This window comes from Rhinopithecus roxellana, chromosome 7, assembly GCF_007565055.1.
Source record: "Rhinopithecus roxellana isolate Shanxi Qingling chromosome 7, ASM756505v1, whole genome shotgun sequence".
NCBI classification, from domain to species: Eukaryota; Metazoa; Chordata; class Mammalia; order Primates; family Cercopithecidae; genus Rhinopithecus; species Rhinopithecus roxellana.
The window spans coordinates 141,970,618-141,991,307 of NC_044555.1; the positions used below are offsets into that span (position 1 = coordinate 141,970,618).

General features: G+C 39.0%; 1 protein-coding gene across 1 annotated transcript in view; it reads right to left on the bottom strand.

The window, feature by feature from the left end:
- Positions 1 to 20,472, bottom strand: part of SATL1 (spermidine/spermine N1-acetyl transferase like 1) — a 75,666-nt gene extending 55,194 nt beyond the window's left edge. The window contains exons 1-2 of the mRNA XM_030933675.1: positions 20,448 to 20,472; positions 20,105 to 20,195 (exon numbers count right to left, since the gene is read on the bottom strand). Coding sequence (XP_030789535.1) covers positions 20,105 to 20,195; positions 20,448 to 20,472 — 116 coding nt within the window. The remainder of the gene's footprint in view (positions 1 to 20,104; positions 20,196 to 20,447) is intronic.
- Positions 20,473 to 20,690: the final 218 nt, after the last annotated feature.

A 20,690-nucleotide genomic window follows, 5' to 3' on the forward strand; every position in this document is an offset into this window, starting at 1 on the left:
TCTTGAATTAATTTTTGTATAAGGTGTAAGGAAGGGATCCAGTTTCAGCTTTCTACACATGGCTAGCCAGTTTTCCCAGAACGATTTATTAAAAAGGGGATCCTTTCCCCATTTCTCATTTTTGTCAGGTTTGTCAAAGATCAGATGGTTGTAGATGTGTGGTGTTATTTCTGAGGCCTCTGCTCTGTTCCATTGGTCTATATCTCTGTTTTGGTACCGGTGTCATGCTGTTTTGATTACTGTAGCCTTGTAGTATAGTTTGAAGTCAAATAGCGTGATGCCTCCAGCTTTGTTCTTTTTGCTTAGGATTGTCTTGGCAAAGTAGTTTTTTCCAAGTCTGTGAAGAAAGTTATTAGTAGCTTGATGGGGATGGCATTGAATCTATAAATTACCCTGCGCAGAATGGCCATTTTCACAATATTGATTCTTGCTATCCATGAACATGGAGTGTTCTTCCATTTGTTTGTGTCCTCTTTTATTTTGTTGAGCAGTGGTTTGTAGTTCTCCTTGAAGAGGCCCTTCACATCCCTTGTAAGTTGGATTCCTAGGTATTTCATTCTCTTTGTGGCAATTGTGAATGGGAGTTCACTCATGATTTGGCTGTTTGTCTGTTCTTGGTGTATAGGAATGCTTGTGATTCTTGCACATTGATTTTGTATCCTGAGACTTTGCTGAAGTTGCTTATCAGCTTAAGGAGATTTTGGGCTGAGATGATGGGGTTTTCTAAATATACAATCATGTCATCTGAAAACAGGGACAATTTGACCTCCTCATTTCCTAATTGAGTACCCTTTATTTCTTTCTCTTGCCTGATTGTCCTGGCCAGAACTTCCAACACTATGTTGAATAGGAGTGGTGAGAGAGGGCATCCCTGTCTTGTGCCAATTTTCAAAGGGAATGCTTCCAGTTTGTGCCCATTCAGTATGATATTGGTGATGGGTTTGTCATAAATAGCTCTTATTATTTTGAGATACGTTCCATCAGTACCTAGTTTATTGAGAGATTTTACCATGAAGGGATGTTGAATTTTCTCAAAGGGCTTTTCTGCATCTATTGAGATAAACATGTGGTTTTTGTCTTTGGTTCTGTTTATGTGATGGATTGTTTATTGATTTGCATGTGTTGAACCAGCCTTGCATCCCAGGGATGAAGCTAACTTGATCGTGGTGGATAAACTTTTTGATGTGCTGCTGGATTCATTTTGCCAGTATTTTATTGAGGATTTTCACATCAATGTTCATCAGGGATATTGGTCTAAAATTCTCTTTTTTGTTGTGTCTCTGCCAGGCTTTGGTATCAGGATGATGCTGGCCTCATAAAATGAGTTAGGGAGGATTCCCTCTTTTTCTATTGATTGGAATAATTTCAGAAGGAATGATACCAGCTCCTCCTTGTACCTCTGGTAGAATTCGGCTGTGAATCTGTTATTAGAGCCTGTTATTGGTCTATTCAGAGATTCAACTTCTTCCTGGTTTAGTCTAGGGAGGTGGTATGTGTTTAGGAATTTATCCATTTCTTTTAGATTTTCAAGTTTATCTGCGTAGAGGTGTTTATAGTATTCTCTGATGGTAGTTTGTATTTCTGTGGGGTTGGTGGTGATATCCCCTTTACCATTTTTGATTGCATCTATTCGATTCTTCTCTCTTTTCATATTTATTAGTTTTGCTAGTGATTTATCAATTTTGTTGATCTTTTCAAAAAACCAGCTCCTGGATTCATTGATTTTTTTTTTTTGGAAGGGTTTTTTTTGCGTCTCTATCTCCTTCAGTTCTGCTCTGATCTTAGTTATTTCTTACCTTGTGCTAGCTTTTGAATTTGTTTGCTCTTGCTTCTCTAGTTCTTTTAATTGTGATGTTAGGGTGTCAATTTTAGATCTTTCCTGCTTTCTCTTGTGGGCATTTAGTGTTATAAATTTCCCTCTACACACTGCTTTAAATGTGTCCCAGAGACTCTGGTGTGTTGTGTCTTTGTTCTCATTGGTTTCAAAGAACATCTTTTTCTCTGCCTTCATTTTGTTATTTACTCAGTAGTCATTCAGGAGCAGGTTGCTCAATTTCCATGCAGTTGTGCAGGTTTGAGTGAGTTTCTTAATCCTGAGTTCTAATTTGATTGCACTGTGGTCTCAGAGACAATTTGTTGTGATTTCTGTTCTTGTACATTTGCTGAGGAGTGCTTTACTTACAACTGTGTGGTCAGTTTTGGAATAAGTGTGATGTGGTGCTGAGAAGAATGTATATTTTGTTGATTTGGGGTGGAGAGTTCTGTAGATGTCTATTAGGTCAGTTTGGTGCAAAGCTGAGTTCAAGTCCTAGATATCTTTGTTAACCTTCTATCTTGTTGATCTGTCTAATGTTGACAGTGGGGTATTAAAGTCTATCATTATTGTGTAGGGGTGTAAATCTCTTTGTAGGTCTCTAAGGACTTGCTTTATGAATCTGGGTGCTCCTATATTGGTTGCATATATTTTTAGGATAGTTAGCTCTTCTTGTTGAATTGATCCCCTTACCATCATGCAATGGCCTTCTTTGTCTCTTTTGAGCTTCGTTGGTTTAAAGCCTGTTTTATCAGAGACTAAGATTGCAACCCTTGCTTTTTTTTTTTTTTTTTTTTTTTTTTGCTTTCCATTTGCTTGGTAGATCTTCCTCCATTCCTTTATTTTGAGCCTATGTGTGTCTCTGCATGTGAGATGTGTCTCCTGAATACAGCAAACTGATGGGTCTTGACTCTATCCAATTTGCCAGTCTGTGTCTTTTACTTGGACTATTTAGTCCATTTACATTTAAGGTTAATATTTTTATGGGTGAATTTGATCCTGTCATTTTGATGTTAGCTGATTATTTTGCCCATTAGTTGATGCGTTTTTTTTTTTCCTAGCTTCAATGGTCTTTATAATTTGGTATGTTTTTGCAGTGGCTGGTACCAGTTCTCCCTTTCCGTGTTTAGTACTTCCTTCAGGAGCTCTTGTAAGGCAGGCCTGGTGATGACAAAATCTCTCATCATTCGCTTGTCTGTAAAGGATTTTATTTCTCCTTCACTTATGAAGCCTATTTTGATATGTGCTGGATATCTGGGTTATCCCAGATATGGGATATGAAATTCTGGGTTGAAAATTCTTTTCTTTAAGAATATTGAATATTGGCCCCCACTCTCTTCTGGCTTGTAGAGTTTCTGCTGAGAGATCCGCTGTTAGTCTGATGGGCTTCCCTTTGTGGGTAACCCGACCTTTCTCTCTGGCTGCCCTTAACATTTTTTCCTTCATTTCAACCTTGGTGGATCTGACAATTATGTGTCTTGGGGTTGCTCTTCTCGAGGAGTACCTTTGTGGCATTCTCTGTATTTCCTGAATTTGAATGTTGGCAGGCCTTGCTACGTTGGGGAAGTTCTCCTGGATAACATCCTGAAGAGTGTTTTCCAGCTTGGTTCCATTGTCCCTCTCACTTTCAGTACACCAATCAAATGTAGATTTGGTCTTTTCACCTAGTCCCATATTTCTTGGAGGCTTTGTTCATTTCTTTTTACTCCTTTTTCTTTAAACTTCTCTTCTCACTTCATTTCATTAATTTGATCTTCAGTCACTGACACCCTTTCTTCCACTTGATCAAATCGGATATTGAAGTTTGTTCATGCATCACGTAGTTCTCATGCCATGGTTTTCAGCTCCATCAGGTCACTTAAGGTCTTCTCTATGCTGCTTATTCTAGTTAGTCCTTCATCTAATCTTTTTCCAAGGTTTTTAGCTTCCTTGCGATGGGTTCGAACATCCTCCTTTAACTCGGAGAAGTTTGTTATTACCGACTTTCTGAAGCCTACTTCTGTCAACTCATCAAAGTCATTCTCCTTCCAGCTTTGTTCTGTTGCTGGCGAGGAGCTGCAATCCTTTGGACGAGAAGGGGTGCTCTGGTTTTTAGAATTTTCAGCTTTTCTACTCTGGTTTCTCCCAATCTTTCTGATTTTATCTACGTTTGGTCTTTGATGATGGTGACCTGCAGATGGAGTTTTGGTGTGGATATCCTTTTTCTTGATGTTGATGCTATTCCTTTCTGTTTTTTAGTTTTCCTTTTAACAGTCAGGTCCCTCAGCTGCAGGTCTGTTGGAGTTTGCTGGAGGTCCACTCCAGATGCTGTTTGCCTGGGTATCACCAGCGGAGGCTGCAAAACAGCAAATATTGCAGCCTGATCCTTTCTCTGGAAGCTTTGTTTCAGAGGGACACCCAGCTGTATGAAGTGTCAGTTGGCCCCTACTGGGAGTTGTCTCCAAGTTAGGCTACATGAGGGTCAGGACCCACATGAGGAGGCAGTCTGTCCATTCTCAGAGCTCAAATACCATGCTGGGAGAACCACTGCTCTCTTCAGAGCTGTCAGACAGGGACATTTAAGTTGGCAGAAGTTTCTGCTGCCATTTGTTCAGCTATGCCCTGCCCCTAGAGATGGGGTCTACAAAGGCAGGTAGACCTTGTTGAGCTGCGGTGGGCTCCACCCAGTTTGAGCTTCCTGGCCTCTTTGTATACCTACTCAAGCCTCAGCAATGGTGGACACCCCTTCCTCAGCCAGGCTTGCCACCTTGCAGTTCGATCTCAGACTAGCAGTTACCAAGGCTCCATGGGTATGGGACCCGCTGAGCTAGGTGCGGGATATAATCTCCTGGTGTGCCATTTGCTAAGACCGTTGGAAAAGCACAGTGTTTAGGTGGCAGTGTCCCGATTTTCCCAGTACAGTCTGTCATGGCTTCCCTTGGCTAGGAAAGGTAAATCCCCTGACCCCTTGCACTTCCCGGGTGAGGGGATGCCCCACCCTGCTTTGGCTCACCCTCTGTGGGCTGTACCCACTGTCTGACCAGTTCCAAGGAGATGAACCAGGTACCTCAGTTGGAAATGCAGAAATCACCTGTCTTCTGCGTTGATCACGCTGGGAACTGCAGACTGGAGCTGTTCCTACTTGGCCATCTTGGACCAATCCTCTGAAGTGAATAATTTTATATTATTGCTTTATATTGTCACTTAGAATTTATATAAATCTTTTGCATGACTAAATTATTTTAATGTCTCCTGTTTTATATAATTATCAATTATGATATAGAAAATGTTATATTCACATTGTTTTACATAGAAAAGATTAAATTTCTTTTTTTTTGCTATAGATCTATATTTATTCATTAAAATGCAGATTAAGTATAAAAAGTTATATACACATATACTGCACACACACATGCACTTTAAGCTCATTGTAAAATATACATATATAATTTGAATAGGTATAATTATTTATTTATTTATTTATTTATTTATTTATTTTTATTATACTTTAAGTTCTAGGGTACATGTGCATAACGTGCAGGTTTGTTACATATGTATACTTATGCCATGTTGGTGTGCTGCACCCACCAACTCGTCAGCACCCATCAATTCATCATTTATATCATGTATAACTCCCCAATGCAATCCCTCCCTCCTCCCCCCCTCCATGATAGGCCCCAGTGTGTGATGATCCCCTTCCCGAGTCCAAGTGATCTCATTGTTCCCACCTATGAGTGAGAACATGCGGTGTTTGGTTTTCTGTTCTTGTGATAGTTTGCTAAGAATGATGGTTTCCAGCTGCATCCATGTCCCTACAAAGGACGCAAACTCATCCTTTTTTATGGCTGCATAGTATTCCATGGTGTATATGTGCCACATTTTCTTAATCCAGTCTGTCACAGATGGACATTTGGGTTGATCCCAAGTCTTTGCTATTGTGAATAGTGCCGCAATAAACATACGTGTGCATGTGTCTTTGTAGTAGAATAATTTATAATCCTTTGGGTATATACCCAGTAGTGGGATGGCTGGGTCATATGGTACATCTAGTTCTAGATCCTTGAGGAATTGCCATACTGTTTTCCATAATGGTTGAACTAGTTTACAATCCCACCAACAGTGTAAAAGCGTTCCTATTTCTCCACATCCTTTCCAACACCTGTTGTTTCCTGACTTCTTAATGATTGCCATTCTAACTGGTGTGAGATGGTATCTCATTGTGGTTTCGATTTGCATTTCTCTGATGGCGAGTGATGAGCATTTTTTTCATGTGTCTGTTGGCTGTATGAATGTCTTCTTTTGAGAAATGTCTGTTCATATCCTTTGCCCACTTTTTGATGGGGTTGTTTGCTTTTTTCTTGTAAATTTGTTTGAGTTCTTTGTAGATTCTGGATATTAGCCCTTTGTCAGATGAGTAGGTTGCAAAAATTTTCTCCCATTCTGTTGGTTGCCTGTTCACTCTGATGGTAGTTTCTTTTGCTGTGTAGAAACTCTTTAGTTTAATTAGATCCCATTTGCCAATTTTGGCTTTTGCTGCCGTTGCTTTTGGTGTTTTAGACATGAAGTCCTTGCCCATGCCTATGTCCTGAATGGTACTACCTAGATTTTCTTCTAGGGTTTTTATGGTATTAGGTCTAACATTTAAGTCTCTAATCCATCTTGAATTAATCTTCGTATAAGGGGTAAGGAAAGGATCCAGTTTCAGCTTTCTACTTATGGCTAGCCAATTTTCCCAGCACCATTTATTAAATAGGGAATCCTTTCCCCATTTCTTGTTTCTCTCAGGTTTGTCAAAGATCAGATGGCTGTAGATGTGTGGTATTATTTCTGAGGACTCTGTTCTGTTCCATTGGTCTATATCTCTGTTTTGGTACCAGTACCATGCTGTTTTGGTTACTGTAGCCTTGTAGTATAGTTTGAAGTCAGGTAGCGTGACGCCTCCAGCTTTGTCCTTCTGACTTAGGATTGTCTTGGCAATGCGGGCTCTTTTTTGGTTCCATATGAACTTTAAAGCAGTTTTTTTCCAATTCTGTGAAGAAACTCATTGGTAGCTTGATGGGGATGGCATTGAATCTATAAATAACCTTGGGCAGTATGGCCATTTTCATGATATTGATTCTTCCTATCCATGAGCATGGTATGTTCTTCCATTTGTTTGTGTCCTCTTTTATTTCACTGAGCAGTGGTTTGTAGTTCTCCTTGAAGAGGTCCTTTACATCCCTTGTAAGCTGGATTCCTAGGTACTTTATTCTCTTTGAAGCAATTGTGAATGGAAGTTCATTCCTGATTTGGCTCTCTGCTTGTCTGTTACTGGTGTATAAGAATGCTTGTGATTTTTGAACATTAATTTTGTATCCTGAGACTTTGCTGAAGTTGCTTATCAGCTTAAGGAGATTTTGGGCTGAGACAATGGGGTTTTCTAAATATACAATCATGTCATCTGCAAACAGGGACAATTTGACTTCTTCTTTTCCTAACTGGATACCCTTGATTTCTTTCTCTTGCCTGATTGCCCTAGCCAGAACTTCCAACACTATGTTGAATAGGAGTGGTGAGAGAGGGCATCCCTGTCTTGTGCCAGTTTTCAAAGGGAATTTTTCCAGTTTTTGCCCATTCAGAATGATATTAGCTGTGGGTTTGTCATAAATAGCTCTTATCATTTTGAGGTACGTTCCATCAATACCGAATTTATTGAGCGTTTTTAGCATGAAGGGCTGTTGAATTTTGTCAAAAGCCTTTTCTGCATCTATTGAGATAATCATGTGGTTCTTGTCTTTGGTTCTGTTTATATGCTGTATTACGTTTATTGATTTGCGAATGTTGAACCAGCCTTGCATCCCGGGGATGAAGCCCACTTGATCATGGTGGATAAGCTTTTTGATGTGCTGCTGAATCCGGTTTGCCAGTATTTTATTGAGAATTTTTGCATCGATGTTCATCAGGGATATTGGTCTAAAATTCTCTTTTTTTGTTGTGTCTCTGCCAGGCTTTGGTATCAGGATGACGTTGGCCTCATAAAATGAGTTAGGGAGGATTCCCTCTTTTTCTATTGATTGGAATAGTTTCAGAAGGAATGGTACCAGCTCCTCCTTGTACCTCTGGTAGAATTCAGCTGTGAATCCATCTGGTCCTGGACTTTTTTTGGTGGGTAGGCTATTAATTGTTGCCTCAATTTCAGAGCCTGCTATTGGTCTATTCAGGGATTCCACTTCTTCCTGGTTTAATCTTGGGAGAGTGTAAGTGTCCAGGAAATTATCCATTTCTTCTAGATTTTCTAGTTGATTTGCGTAGAGGTGTTTATAGTATTCTCTGATGGTTGTTTGTATTTCTGTGGGGTCGGTGGTGATATCCCCTTTATCATTTCTTATTGCGTCTATTTGATTCCTCTCTCTTTTCTTCTTTATTAGTCTTGCTAGCGGTCTGTCAATTTTGTTGATCTTTTCAAAAAACCAACTCCTGGATTCATTGATTTTTTGGAGGGTTTTTTGTGTCTCTATCTCCTTCAGTTCTGCTCTGATCTTAGTAATTTCTTGCCTTCTGCTAGCTTTTGAATGTGTTTGCTCTTGCCTCTCTAGTTCTTTTAATTGTGATGTTAGAGTGTCAATTGTAGATCTTTCCTGCTTTCTCTTGTGGGCATTTAGTGCTCTAAATTTCCCTCTACACACTGCTTTAAATGTGTCCCAGAGATTCTGGTATGTTGTATCTTTGTTCTCATTGGTTTCAAAGAACATCTTTATTTCTGCTTTCATTTCGTTATGTACCCAGTAGTCATTCAGGAGCAGGTTGTTCAGTTTCCATGTAGTTGAGCGGTTTTGATTGAGTTTCTTAGTCCTGAGTTCTAGTTTGATTGCACTGTGGTCTGAGAGACAGTTTGTTATAATTTCTGTTCTTTTACATTTGCTGAGGAGTGCTTTACTTCCAATTATGTGGTCAATTTTGGAATAAGTGTGATGTGGTGCTGAGAAGAATGTATATTCTGTTGATTTGGGGTGGAGAGTTCTATAGATGTCTATTAGGTCCGCTTGGTGCAGAGATGAGTTCAATTCCTGGATATCCTTGTTAACTTTCTGTCTCGTTGATCTGTCTAATGTTGACAGTGGAGTGTTGAAGTCTCCCATTGTTACTGTATGGGAGTCTAAGTCTCTTTGTAAGTCTCTAAGGACTTGCTTTATGAATCTGGGTGCTCCTGTATTGGGTGCATATATATTTAGGAGAGTTAGCTCTTCCTGTTGAATTGATCCCTTTACCATTATGTAATGGCCTTCTTTGTCTCTTTTGATCTTTGATGGTTTAAAGTCTGTTTTATCAGAGACTAGGATTGCAACCCCTGCTTTTTTTTGTTCTCCATTTGCTTGGTAGATCTTCCTCCATCCCTTTATTTTGAGCCTATGTATGTCTCTGCATGTGAGATGGGTCTCTTGAATACAGCAGACTGATGGGTCTTGACTCTATCCAGTTTGCCAGTCTGTGTCTTTTAATTGGAGCATTTAGTCCATTTACATTTAAGGTTAATATTGTTATGTGTGAACTTGATCCTATCATTATGATATTAACTGGTTATTTTGCTCGTTAGTTGATACAGTTTCTTCCTAGCCTCGATTGTCTTTACATTTTGGCATGTTTTTGCAATGGCTGGTACCGGTTGTTCCTTTCCATGTTTAGGGCTTCCTTCAGGGTCTCTTGTAAGGCAGGCCTGGTGGTGACAAAATCTCTAAGCATTTGCTTATCTGTAAAGGATTTTATTTCTCCTTCACTTATGAAAGTTAGTTTGGCTGGATATGAAATTCTGGGTTGAAAATTCTTTTCTTTAAGAACGTTGAATATTGGCCCCCACTCTCTTCTGGCTTGTAGAGTTTCTGCCGAGAGATCTGCTGTTAGTCTGATGGGCTTCCCTTTGTGGGTGACCCGACCTTTCTCTCTGGCTGCCCTTAAGAATTTTTCCTTCATTTCAACTTTGGCGAATCTGGCAATTATGTGTCTTGGAGTTGCTCTTCTGGAGGAGTATCTTTGTGGCGTTCTCTGTATTTCCTGAATTTGAATGTTGGCCTGCCCTACTAGGTTGGGGAAGTTCTCCTGGATGATATCCTGAAGAGTGTTTTCCAACTTGGTTCCATTTTCCCCCTCATTTTCAGGCACCCCAATCAGACGTAGATTTGGTCTTTTTACATAATCCCATACTTCTTGCAGGCTTTGTTCATTTCTTTTTCTTCTTTTTTCTTTTGGTTTCTCTTCTCGCTTCATTTCATTCATTTGATCCTCAATTGCTGATACTCTTTCTTCCAGTTGATCGAGTCGGTTACTGAAGCTTGTGCATTTGTCACGTATTTCTCGTGTCATGGTTTTCATCTCTGCCATTTCGTTTATGATCTTCTCTGCATTAATTAGTCTAGCTGTCAATTCTTCCACTCTTTTTTCAAGATTTTTAGTTTCTTTGCACTGGGTACGTAATTCCTCCTTTAGCTCTGAGAAGTTTGATGGACTGAAGCCTTCTTCTCTCATCTCATCAAAGTCATTCTCTGACCAGCTTTGATCCGTTGCTGGCGATGGGCTTTGCTCCTTTGCATGGGGAAATGCGCTCTTATTTTTTGAATTTCCAGCTTTTCTGCCCTGCTTCTTCCCCATCTTTGTGGTTTTATCTGTCTTCGGTCTTTGATGATGGTGACGTACTGATGGGGTTTTGGTATAGGTGTCCTTCCTGTTTGATAGTTTTCCTTCTGACAGTCAGAAGGACTGTCTGTTGGTCTGTTGGAGATTGCTTGAGGTCCACTCCAGACCCTGTTTGCCTGGGTATCAGCAGCAGAGGTTGCCGAAGATAGAATATTGCTGAACAGCGAGTGTACCTGTCTGATTCTTCCTTTGGAAGTTTCCTCTCAGGGGTGTACTCCACCCTGTGAGGTGTGGGGTGTCAGACTGCCCCTAGTGGGGAATGTCTCCCAGCTAGGCTACTCAGGGGTCAGGGACCCACCTGAGCAGGCAGTCTGTCCGTTTTCAGATCTCAACCTCCGCGTTGGGAGATCCACGGCTCTCCCCAAAGCTGTCAGACAGAGTCGTTCGCGTCTGCACTGGCCCCCGCTGCTTCCCCTGTTGGTCTTCAGCTGTGCGCTGTCCCCAGAGGTGGAGACTACAGAGACAGGCAGGCTTCCTTGAGCTGCTGTGAGCTCCACCCAGTTCGAGCTTCCCAGTGGCTTTGTTTACCTACTTAAGCCTCAGCAATGGCGGGCGCCCCTCCCCCAGCCTCGCTGCTGCCCTTTGGATAGATCGCAGCAGACTGCTGTGTTAGCAGTGAGGGAGGCTCCGTGGGCGTGGGACCCTCCCGGCCAGGTGTGGGATATACTCTCCTGGTGTGCCTGTCTGCTTAAAGCGGAGTATTGGGGTGGGAGTTACCCGATTTTCCAGGTGTTGTGTGTCTCAGTTCCCCTTGCTAGGAAAACGGATTCCCTTCCTCCTTGCACTTCCAGGTGAGGCGATGCCTCGCCCTGCTTCAGCTCTCGCTGGTCAGGCTGCAGCAGCTGACCAGCACCGATTGTCCGGCACTCCCTAGTGAGATGACCCCAGTACCTCAGTTGAAAATGCAGAAATCACCGGTCTTCTGTGTCGCTCGCGCTAAAGATTAAATTTCTTTCTTTGCATTGTTCAAAAATAAACTGAAAGAAATACACATTTTAGAGTGTTCTTGAAGGAAATAAGTGAATTTTCCACCCAAAAGGAGAACATTTCTTCCCTGCTCAGAATTAAAGCTTCAAAAGCATATGTGAACTCTTAATTAATGAGTGTTTCAATAACATAAAGCATCTACAAATATATATGTATGTGTGTAAGTATATATATATTTGTGTGGGTGTGTGTATAGTGTGTGTGTGTTTGTGTGTGTGTATAGTTTTAAGTTTATTGTTAATGGAAACCTTCAAGATATAAGTCTTTAAAAAGAGACATTAAACCAAAAATGAGAAATGTCTGACTCATGATAAAGGGAAGGTATGAAAGGAGGAGAATTATAACTTTGCAGATTAAATTGAAGGTAGGAGTGAAGCTCTCATTTACTTAACCATTCATTCAAAAAATTTGATTGCCTTCTATGTGCCAGGTAGGTATAATGCTAGGCACTAGGGAGACAATAAAATGAATAGACAAATCTCTGTTTTCAAGGGTTTCAGTATTGTTGGAGAGGCAGTCATATATATAGACATAAGTCAATGTAAGTGCTGTGCTAGAGATATGCAGAGGGTGGCAAAGGAGCAACAGAAAGAACATCTATCTCAAAGTAAAGGATCAAGTAAAGCTTCCTGGAAGAAGCTTCCTGTGCTGAGTTTTAAGTGGGAAATATAAGTTATTCATGTTAAATGAGAATGACATGTATTCCAAGTAGTAAAAGAAGCTTTTATGAAAGTCTGGAGATAACAAAAAGCAAGGAGGATGCCAGGGGTCTGTAAGGTTTTCAATGCTTAGAGTATGAAGAAAGAGTAGCCACAGATAAAGCTGAAGAGGTAGGCGGTAGCTAGATCTTGAAAGGACTTGGTATGCTATGCTAAAATGTTTGGATTTATCCTGAAGGCAACTGAGAATAATCAAAAGAATTTAAAAATAACAGTGACATGATACGTTTTATGTTTTAGAGAGATAACCCATGGAATACTATGCAGCCATAAAAAGGAACAAGATCATGTCCTTTGCAGGGACATGGATGGAGCTGGGAGTTGTTATACTCAGCAAACTAATGCAGGAAGAGAAAACCAAAGACTGCATGTTCTCACTTATAAGTGGGAGCTGAACAATGAGGGCACATGGACACATGGCAAGAAACAACACACACTGGGGCCTGTCAGTGGGGGATGGGGGTAGGGAGAGCACCAGAAAGAATAGCTAATGAATGCTGGGCTTAATTCCTGGCTGATGTGTTGATCTGTGAAGCAAATAACCATGACACACGTTTACCTATGTAACAAACCTGCACAGCCTGCACATGTACCCCAGAACTTAAAAGTTGAAGAAAAACAACTTCAAATATGTTCTAAGTGATAGTCTTGTGCTGCAGAAGTGAAATGTGAAATGATGGGTGTATTACACTGCCTTACAATTTTTTGGGGAAAATTACAACAAAAACCAATACTTGATTCACTCTCCTTGGTTCTGAGAAGTACTGCATTTAATTATAAATTATATTTTGTTACTTACAAAATAAAATGCATTCGCTTTCATTAAAAAAAGAGCAAGATAAATCTTTTGTGTGTGTGTGAGACAGGGACTCACTTTGTCACCCAGGCTGGAGTGCAGTGGCATGATCTCCGCTCACTACAGCCTTGACCTCCCAGGCTCAAGCAATCCTCCCACCTCAGTCCCCCCACCTGAAGTAGCTGAGACTATAGGCACTCACCATCGTGCCTGGGTAATTTTTTGTAATTTTCATAGAGATGGGGTTTCACCATGTTGCTCAGGCTGTTCTCAAACTTCTGAGCTCAAGAGTTCCATCTGCCTTGGCCTCACAAAGTGCTAGGATTACAGGCATGAGCTACTGCACCCAGTCTAGAGAGATAAATCTAATGAAAAAGGGAAAGAGCCAAAGCCAGTTAGGAGTTGTTGTTTTTATCTAGGTAAATTATAATGATAATGATGAGTTTCTGAAATAAAGCAGTGGAGGTAGGGAAGAAAAAGGACACAATTCAAGAGTTATTTCGGAGGTAGAAGTGAGGAGAGTTGGTGACCAACTATTAATACATGTGAGGATGAGGGGGATCATAGGGCAGAGGAAGACCTCTGGATTTTGGGCTTTCATGAATAGTTAAGAGTGCAATTTAATGAAACATGGCATATGGGAGAAAGAATAGCTGGGGAGGCAAGATTATTAGTTCAATTTCAGTCATATAAAATTTGAGGTATCTTTGAAATTTCCAAGCAGCGATGTTCATTAAGCAGTTGGATATCTACACTGGAGATAGATTTAAGAATATTTTTATAGAGAGTATAGATGAAGACATAGTCACAGTGAGATTACTCAACAAAAAGTACAAAAACTTAGGTCAGAACCCAAATGATAGGGTCCTAAGAAGTCCCAATGTTTACGGACTAAATGGAAGAAGAAGAGTACCTGAAAAAGACTGAAAATACTGTCTATAGACGTATGGGGAAAGTCTGGAAGACAGTAATGTCACAGAATCTAAGGGAGCAGAGAGTTTCCAGAAGGGAGTTGTCACCAGTGTCAAAGGCTGCAAATGTTCACAGAAGATCAGGTTGGAAAAGTGCCCGCTGGATTTAGCAACTAGTAAGTTATATATAACCTTGATATACAGTTTCCATTTCAGTGGCCTGAAGGGAATGGAATAAAAATGCAGTAGGCTGAGGAGTGGTAAGAAGTGAAGCAGCCCAAGGACATTTTCTTTGGCAGCCTCACAAATATTTTCTTTTGGGAGCTCATAGCAAATAGTAAAGTGTACCTGCATCCTCGTTACACGTAATTTCTCCCTGTAGCATTTATTAAAAGATTTTCAGCAAAAATAAGTGAGTGTAAACAATGAGTGATTATTACTCTTCCAACTGGCTGTGCTATAAAGAAGAGACAAATAGTGATAACTCTCTCCTCTCCCTGTCTCTGTCTGTCTCTCTGTCACTGAAAATACTAGAACATGTTTAAATACTGATGGGAAGGAGCCAATGGAAAAGAAGAGGTTGAGGATTTAGAAAAGAGGGGAATAATCAATGGAAAAGGAACCACAAAGAGGCAGAAAAGGGTGGCATCAGGAACACATATGGAAGAAAGGGATTTGTTAGGATTGGGAAACACCTCTTCCATTGAGATGGGAATGGAAGTGTGAAGGATGAACACCAATGCAGAGAAGTTTATAGGTGGGGGCTGAATGGTAAGGACCAGGGAGTGGAACAGTTCTTATATCATAACCCCAGTTTTACCCCACAAAAATTTTTATATGGAGTAGTGAAAGTCTGAAATAGCAGGTGAATGTAAAAATTGAAAGAGATGACTAAGATAACGAATTCCTCATGAGACTGACGCTAGGGGGCAATGAATATTTCATGCTCTTCATCTCTATTCTTATATCTCATTTCCAATCCATCAGGAAATTCTACAACTTTATCTTCAAAATATACCCCAAGTCCAACCACTTTTCTCCACCTACACTGCCACCACCCTAGTTTGAACCATCACTATCTCTCTTTGATTACTGTAATAGCTTTTCCCACTCCATTCCACCCCACCCCTACCCCACTCTGGCTTCTTTCAAGATTTTCTGTCATTGGTTTTCAGCAGTTTAAATTATATACCTACATATAGAGTTTTTGGTATTTATCCTACTTAGTGTTCTCTGAGATTCCTGGATCTGTGGTTTGGTGTCTGCTATTAACTTCAGAAAATTATAAGCCATTATCACTTCAAATATTTATTCTGTTCTTTTCTCTCTTTCTTCTCCTTCTGGTATTCCCATTATGCATATGTCATAGCTTCTTAATTGTCCGACAATTCTTGGGTATTCTACTTTTTTTAATTCTTTTTTTCTCTTTGCATTTCAGTTTGGGAAGTTTCTACTGAGATATTTTTCAGCTCAGATTCTTTCCTCAGCCATGTTCAGTCTACTAATAAGTGCATCAAAGACATTCTTCACTCCTGTCACAGTGTTTTGATTTATAGCATTTCATTTTGATTCTTAGGGTTTCCATCTCTCTGCTAACATTACCTATCTATTCCTGTATATTGTCCACTGTTTCCATTAAAATCTTTAGCATATTAATCATGCTTATTTTAAATTTCCTGTCTGAAAATTCCAAAGTCTCTGCCACATTTGAGTTTGGTTCTGGTGCTTTGTCTCTTCAGACTGTATTTTCCCTGCCTTTTAGCATGCTTTATAATTTTTTACATGATGTATCAGATAAAAGGAGTGTGAGGTTTTATGTTTATCTGGCTAGGAGTTAGGTGCTTAGTGTTTACTGTAGTTGTGGTGCCAACAGCTATAATTTTCTTTAGTGACCTTGGTTTTGTTGCCCTGTTGGGAGTTTTCCTGGAGCCTCCTTAAATAGAGTCTGAGTCTTGCAGCTCTCACAGCTGTGATCCACTATTATTATACTGCAGCCCTGTTGATTTGGTAGTAAGGTATTGAAAGTGTGAGAGTGCCCCTAAGAATGTGACACGGGATTTTTTTATTTTTATTTTTTTAACTCCCAAGCAGGTCCATTCTCAGCTTATAGCAATTTGTCAATTACCATTTAGGTGTTCCTACCAGTTATTGACTCCAGTGGTTTCTGCTCCACTAAGTTAATCTGGACTTTTATTTCTCTGCATAGCAGGAGCACATTGGTAAGGAAAAAGTTTGACTGAAGTGGGTTCAAGATAGAATAGGTAAGAAATATTGGAAACAGCATTTCCTTTGAGGAGTTTTGCTGTGAATGGGAGTAGAGAAAAGAAAAATAGCTGAAGGAAGATATGGGGCAAATATTTTTTGTTTGTTTTGGAGATTAAGGAAATCAGAGCACATTTGTTGATGGGAATGATCCAATGGAAAGCCAAAAATTCTAATGCAGGAGAGAAATGAAGAGTTTCTGAAGCAAAGTCCTTAAGTAGGCAAGAAGAAATAAGATGGGAGCCAATGTACAAGTTATTATTATCATTAAAAATATTAGTGCTACTTTTTTACTATTATTCCTTTCAGTACAAATGTTCAAATGATCTTTGGCTTGCCTGATTCATGTGGATCTGTTTCTACTGTTCCATGCAGAATTTTCTAGCCGTTTGCCAACCACCGTCATAACGAGCCTTTCACTTCGATAAATCACAGTTTGGAGGCCAAGATGGAGTCTTAATCCTACCAGAGTCCCTCAACATTTGGGATAAAGTTTTTAAAGGGAGGGGAGCCTAGAATCTATGATAACAGCTAATACTTTTATAGCACCTATGTGCCAAGCACTGTGGTAAATACATACATATATATGTATATATATTTATCATATACATAAATTGGGTACATGTGTATACACAACCTTATTGGGTTATTGTGATAAAAAATGAGTTGATATATATAACTCATCTTATTATCACAGTAACCCACTGAGGTATATGCTCTGTAATTCTCATTTTACAGATGGAGAAACTGAAATACACAGCTAGTAAATGGGGGAGCCAAGAGATATGAACCCAAAGTCTTGGGTTCTGGAGTCTTTATACTTAACCCCACCATAAATCTTTTCCTTTTCTGAGCAAGAATTCATTTAAGGCCCTGATGATAATGTCAAGGGTCACTGAGCTTAGTCCAGTCTCTGAAGAGAGGAACACAAGCTTAGTTTCTCATTACAGTGTCCTGAGAAATCTTCATAAATCTCGGAAAGACCCCTCAGATTAATCTCATTTTCTTATGGCTCATTATTTATGAATTTGTCTTTGTCCATAAATAGGTAAAGTATAATATGCCTTTTTCAAGGTAAAGAATCTGACTTTATTTTACAATAGATTTACGCTATTTCTATGAACACCCCAACCCGCCTTTTAAAAATATTATTTACTACAGTATTACATTCAGAAAAGTATCATAAATGCACAGTTAGTTAAATCATCACACAGTGCACAAGCCCATGTAACTAGTACCTAGATCAAGAACCAGAACATTATTAGCACCCCAGTGTCCCCTTCTTGCCAACTCTCAGTCACTATCATCCCAAAGGTAACTATTATTAGTTTTTTTATGTTTTTGAACTTAAATCCAAACTATTAGACTGGTATAAAAGTAATTGTGTTTTTTTTTTCCATTGCTTTTAAAAGCAAAGCCACAATTATGTTTGCATCAATCTAATACTTTTAAATTAACCCCTACTTCCATGAACAATCTATACATTTCTTGCCTGATTTTTTCCAACTCATTCAAGGATGAAAGCTAAATTTGCATCATGTCCTGCTCACCTAAATGACCACATTTTGTTCTGAGCTTTTATTTGAACTACTTTTATGTCATAAAACAATAAATAATAACAGTAGCCACACGTATGGAGCACCTACTATGTGCCAGGTAAGTATTTTACTTGTCTAATCCCCATTAACAACCCTAAGAGGGTGATATTATTATTTCAAATTCTACTTTTCAAAACAGGAAACTAAAGTGCAGAGAGATTAGGTAACTTTCCCAAGGCCACACAGTTAGCAAGTGGCAGAATTAAGGTAATCTTTTTCTCCTTTTGAAATACGTTTGGCCAATATAGATCAGACAAATATATCCTAGTTCATCTAGATGCACTCTTGTTATTATAAGATTAGTTTTAATGAATTATTTAAGTACACATATCTATTATATCTGATTATACTTTAATTGCAGTCCACACTGAATTCCCCCTTATATAATCAATTCAAAATTTAGAATTCATTGTTAACCTTCTTGGGTTTAACTGTGTCCTGTTTCATGCATCAGATTAACAGGTTGCTAGCTACTGCTCCCAATGTGTAGAATGCAGAATGTTTACTTTATATCCCTAGAATTTTTTTCAAAGGCATTTTGGTCGATCCATATTATTGTCCCTTTGATTAACATGGTTTGTCAGTTAGAATACTTTTGGCTGCAAGTAAGAGAACACCCAACTAAACATATTTTAAACAAAGATTTATTAATAAATCTCACATAACAAGAAGTCTTAGGTTAGGCAGTCCCAGGCTTGATTCATTAGTTCACTGAGGTTATCAAGGACCCTATTTTTCCCCCATCTTTCCACTCTGGAACCTCCAGTTTATTAGGATGATTTTTCTCAAGGTTGCAAGATGACTGCAGCCATTCCAAGCATCACATCATGACAAAGCTGTATGTAAAGCAGGAAGAAAGGGGGCTGCAAAGGAAGGCTGCCCTTTACTTTTTTAGAGAAGAAACTTTCTGAGAAGCCCCAGCAAACTTCCCCTTATGTCTCATTGGCTAGAATTGTTCCATGTGGCCACTCCTAGCTGTTAGATGGGCTGAGATAACAATTTAACACTCCCAGCCTCTGTTGGGAGAAAAAAGGTTTTTATTGGGCAATATGTTGTTGGATAGGTAACCACCATTATGGGCTTCACATAGATAATTTACAGCTAACCTTAATGTCTTAGAAAGGATATAGATGAAGAAAGGCAATATTAACTACACCCATAGTATATTGGATGTGTAAGCTGAAATGTTGCCTTCCTACGACTTGTCAGTCTGATAGTCTTCATGCTACTGTATTTCTGAAGTCTCACCATATGGTAGGACTTCCTAAGTGTGTCACAGTGAATTTGCTCCATATTGGCTGGAAGTTTCAGGAAAATAGGATTTGGCTTAATAGAAAGAAAGATATTTCTGACAGAGCTGGTTGTTTCCAGAAGGTTTGAAACACATATCACCAAAATGTTTAAGTAGAGTAGAGTGCTTCAGTTTATAATAATAACAATAAAAATTATGATAATGATATATAAATTCTGAATCAAGAGATACTCAACCTCCTGTCAAAAACCAATGGATTTTTGTAGAGGGAATTCATGTAGAACTTAGATAAAGAATTAGACTCCATCTATGATTTATAACCCTTTGTATCTTCTTTCTTACTAAATACCCAAATAATTACTTGTCTGTTACCATAATAAAAACAAATAAACAAAAATGTCTGTTTTCCAAAAATGTTCATGTATATTTTCATAATATTGTACTAATATTAGGTTAGTGCAAAAGTAATTTCTGTTTTGCCATTAAAAATAATTGCAAAAATCGCCATTACTTTGGCACCAACCTAATAATATTAAGTACATACTTTATTGCTATGGTATTACAAAACAAGGTGATCATTTTTTAAAAATTGAAGTAGAGTTGTTGAGAGCAAACAAATTAAACCAGGTCAAGGTAAGCTGGGTAGGTAAAAAATTATCTATATTAACAGGTGGCATGAAGGTTCAACCTGAAACTTCCATGAAACTGCAATTTTATTAGTGGCAAGAAAGGAAGAAGGGTGAATAAAGTACAATAATAGACAAATTCCAGCAGAAATACTTACATACAAATAAATATACATGCCAGTAGGTGGGGAGAAGAGTGGATTCTGAGACACACAGGGGCTACAAGGTTAATGATATCTTGTCAAGGTGACTTAGATGGAAAATATATGGCAGATATGATTAGGTGAACTGGCATCCTGACAAATGTGGATCTGAGGAGAAAAAGAGAGAGAATATCCTAATGAAAGCCTGGTATCTCAACTGGATTACATCTGTATTTGCTTCCTTGCCTGACACTTCCTTTTCTGTCTTCTCTTTATTTTTTCCTCCTGAAAACTCTCTTTATTTTTGTTTCTCTCTTTCTGCCCTCTTCCACTTTCATTTCTTTTTCTTACCTTTTCTTCATCTCTCCTCTTTGCCCATGATACCCAATGATGTCCTCAGATGATTGTTCAGCATTCCTGGTGGCTGTAAGGTCACAGATCTCTGGTTATGAGCAGGGTTGGAAAATGCATTAGTTGCAATATGTTTCAAGCAAAGATTTAACTTTGGCAAATAATAAAACATGAATCTTAGTACAAAGATGAACAAATAGTTCTTGAAAATAATAATGGCTATGACTAAACTCAAGCAGTATACAACTCATACACAATTCATGCATGTTCTGTATACAGGAAGTATAGACATGGGGAACTGACAAGTGTACAACCAAAAAGTTAACTAGTAATTTATACATACTGTAAGGAACAAGTTCAAAATCCATGGTCCCTTATCTCCTATATAAGCCATTCACAATCTCTATCTGCTGATTGCCTCTCATAATTGCAGCAGTCTTTAAATGTAGTTGTCAGGACTGCCTTCTTCTGTCTTATGCTCATGATGATGGATCACATGTTTATACTGATTTGAAGTCTGTTCATCTCTTGGTATTTTCTGACTGTACATTGTGAACAAAGTAAGAAAAATTTTAATTGCCTTATT